This window comes from Nannobrachium achirus (genome assembly GCF_963921795.1).
Source record: "Nannobrachium achirus genome assembly, chromosome: 20".
Taxonomy (NCBI): Eukaryota; Metazoa; Chordata; class Actinopteri; order Myctophiformes; family Myctophidae; genus Nannobrachium; species Nannobrachium achirus.
Genome location: NC_137827.1, coordinates 11,086,662 through 11,090,521, shown reverse-complemented (window position 1 = coordinate 11,090,521; position 3,860 = coordinate 11,086,662). Strand labels below are relative to the sequence as shown.

Here is a 3,860-nt window from a genome sequence, read left to right as displayed (position 1 = left end):
TCACTGTCCTCCATTCATGCGTGGGACTTGGTGGATGGTGTGGAGGTTCTGGATCTTGTAGTCAGACAGGGTGCGGTGAGCCTCCAGCGGCTTGCCGCCGTAGATCAGCCTCTGCTCCTCGGGGGGAATGCCCTCCTTCTCCTCGATCTTGACCATGACGTTCTTGATGTTGTCCCGTGGTTCAACCTCCAGGGTGATGGTCTTGCCGTCGAGGGCCTTGACTAAGATCTGCATGCCTCCCCTCAGACGCAGCACCAGGTGGAGGGTGGACTCCTTCTGGATGTTGTAGTCGGACAGGGTGCGTCCATCCTCCAGCTGCTTGCCGGCGAAGATCAACCTCTGCTGGTCAGGGGGAATGCCTTCCTTGTCCTGGATTTTGGCCTTGACGTTTTCGATGTTATCGCTGGGCTCAACCTCCAGGGTGATGGTCTTGCCGGTGAGGGTCTTCACAAAGATCTGCATGTTTGTAGAGTTTGAGAGTCTAATGGGAACAATTATCAGGAAAATACTTCTCTTCCAATAATTCTCAATCTAGACAAACGCTACTTAGATTAAACAAGCTGCACGATTGAAATGAACTCTCTCTTTTATGTTGGCAGTGATGTCGCAGTTACGTTAGGGTCCGGCCTCACATTGTGATTGGTTAAGAGGCATTGTCACTGTCTCCAAATATAGAGGTTGAAGAGGGGGGCTCAGTGGGGCTAAGAATGGCTATATCTCAACTGAAAGGATGTTGCAATTGATTCTGGTACCTCAACGCTTGCTTAAGAACATACAAATATCAAACACAACACACGTGCATATCTCCTTGAATGGGCCGTTCTGTCCATGACGTTAGTTATCTCCATACATGGAGTTGCGTGCTCATACGGACATACACACAAATCTATGAAAATGTATAGACCGACAACATCTTGGATTTGGCAATACATAATTAAATGCGGGTAATGTGTATGATTCAGTCACATTCCTAAACCACTGTTCAACCTTTCTAGGTTGAACTGGTTGAACAGATATATAGCCCAAGCCCCCAGAACGCAGGGGTAGAGCTGAAGCGTAATGGACATGGTGGCCGTGTTGAGGTACTGCAACTGGGGCCGGAAACATGAACGCGCATCTAGGCTCTTTTGAATTGACTGCTCGTTCATAGTGGAAGTGCTCCTTCATGACTTGGAGCCCCAGCGAGTCCATGAACAAACTCTATGACCCAAAACGCGTCACTTAGGCCCCACTACGTCACATTCTACCACTTTTTCTAGTCACATGATCAAATACTGGATTCTGATTGGTTTAAAACAGTGGTAAATCAGGCAACTCCAGTGACTTTTTCAAAGTCCCCGGATGCGTTGTCATGCTAATGAGGCACATTTCCGAGATCAATGCGCCTCACAACGCATCTGGGGACTTTCAGAGTCGGAACACAACGCATCCGGGGACTTTCAGAGTCGGAACACCTTTCCCCAACCAACAATGACATGGTCGCGGGCGTCCTATGTTTACTAACGTACTATCGTCGCCAATGTATTCCATTGGATCCAATGCAATCCGCCAACTTTAAAGCCCCTTTTCTCTGAACCTATGCTTTTCTGGAAGCGACCATCCTCTATTTGCATCCGAAACTGTGCTTCTAACTAGCGTTAGCCTAGCTGTAAGCTAGTCATGCACCTCAGAATGGACCATAGCAAGGAGTTGGTGCCATCTGGTGGTGACTAGAAAAAGTGGTAGAATGTTGCGTTTATGGGACTATTTGCTGTTGTGGCGGACGTTTATATGTATTCTGAAACAATTAATGATTGTAACTAAAGATCCTTGCAAGTTACAACTGTGTTTTCTTTTGTTTATGTAAAAAGTGGTAGAAAAGCAATTTACCATTCAAGGTCATGGGTTGTTGGCTGATTTACCACTCAGGGTTGTTTGCCACTCGCCTGGCGGCTCGTGGCACAACCCTGAAACAGTGGTAAATCAGCCAACAACCCACTCCCTCTCATGCATGGTAAATGGCTTACTTTTACAACCCAGAAGAAGGGGTGAAATCTGGTGCCCTCTCTATACTTATTTATAGCTGCTTCAAGCTCCTGGCAGCCATCTTGGACGCCATCTTGAAAATGACACCGTTCCAGAACGTATGTCTTCCTATGTCTTTGAGCGGTGCTATAGCTGCTCCTATACGTGACCTTGTGTGTTCATGTGTGTATATGTACGTCCCTATAGAGCATCGCAGCGGAAGTGGATTCCTGGGGTCACTTAATATTCCCCATTCATTTTCCCCATAGACTTTTACAAAAATATTTATAACAATTATGTTAAAGGAGCTATAGTCAACTTTTTCTTGAAAAACGGATGCTAAAATAAAAATAATGTTTCGAAAATATTTTATAAAAAAATAAGCTTCATATATGTGTTTCAATTAAAAAATGACCACAAAAAGCGTAAAATAATGATAAAATAATCATTTTGGCCCTTTGTTTACATTTACAGGGCCCGTACTTTGTTTACATCCTAGTCTGTAGACTAGGATGTACACCTACAATGAAAAAGTTGACTATAGCTCCTTTAAGCCTCGAACCAAGCCATCCAGGATGGAGGTGAATCATGACCATATAACCTTTTTTTCTATGAAAAGAACATTTGGCTTGGTTCGAGGCTTAACATAATTGTTATAAATATATTTATAAAAGTCTATGGCGAAAATGAATGGGGAATATTAAGTGACCCCAGGAATCCACTTCCGCTGCGACGCTCTATTCGCTTCTCTGATTGGACAATATAATGATGAGCACGTACGTATACATGTCATCGCAATGTACGAACCCACACTGTTTCTTCAGGAACAGTATTTTCTAGTGTGATTTTTCCACCACTCATTGGATGGTTCACGGTGTAGTACAAGATAAGGAGCGTGTTTTGGCCTTTGAAATCAATTCTTTGATAGACAAGGGAGCAAAGATCTGAGAACTGGTGTGATATGCTCCACGTTATTAGTAAGGACTCGAGCAGCAGCAGCAGCAGCAGCATTCTGAATCAATCGCAGTCGTCCGATCGACCTGTTGTAAAAGACACCATTACAGTATAGTCCAGTCTGCCGAAGATGATTAATACGTGCAGGGGCGTCACAAGAGGGGGGGAAGTGGGACTGAGACTTACTAGGGCCCAAGGTGAGGGGGGGGGGGGGGGCTTAATTATTCTATTCTTTAGCCCTTGAAAAATAGCAGATATACAAGCTTCTGGGGGTCCCTGGAACTAAATATTTTGATATGGAGGTCCGTGGCCAAATACATATCATTTTGGCGTTCCTTCACATGAAAAAGTTTGAGCACCACTGACAGAAACATAGGTTTTTCAAAAAACCTTCAGACTTTTTCACGATTTTTCAAAAATAGCAGATCTACAAGCTCGTAGATCTGCTATTTTTCAATAGTTAAAGCACAAAATAACACCGTGAATCCTTGTACCCAGGGGCCCAGAATTTGGCGCGACACGCCAGAATAGGTGGACAGGTATTTTCAAAAAGACATAAAGTCCTTTAATCCTCGACGTATTCTGAGGATGATAATAGGTTGACTCTTGTAATTGCTTAAGGTCTTAAAACCCGTTAGTTGACCAGGAGAACCCCAGGGCTTTATATAGGCTAGGCTCCCTCATGTTTCAACTTCACACAATATATATCATCCCCCCCCACCCCAGGAGAGGGACACTACTGTATAGAACAAATTATGCTTTTACACGGAAACACAAGCGTTTGGCCCACATCAGCCCGGGCTTTCCCCTCCCGTCAGCCAGCCAGCCCCTGAGCCCCTCGCGGTGTTGTCACACTCGCGCGGTGCAAAACAATAAGTACCCCGAGTCCCTGGTGAACCCTT

At 44.8% G+C, this 3,860-nt stretch overlaps 1 protein-coding gene across 1 annotated transcript; it reads right to left on the bottom strand.

Moving 5' to 3' along the window:
- Window positions 1–462, bottom strand: LOC308305926 (polyubiquitin-like; the record flags this gene model as incomplete). The annotated part of the gene is made up of 1 exon (XM_080750823.1): window positions 1–462. The coding sequence occupies one exon, from the start codon at window positions 460–462 to the stop codon at window positions 1–3; it is 462 nt and encodes a 153-aa protein (XP_080606949.1).
- Window positions 463–3,860: the final 3,398 nt, after the last annotated feature.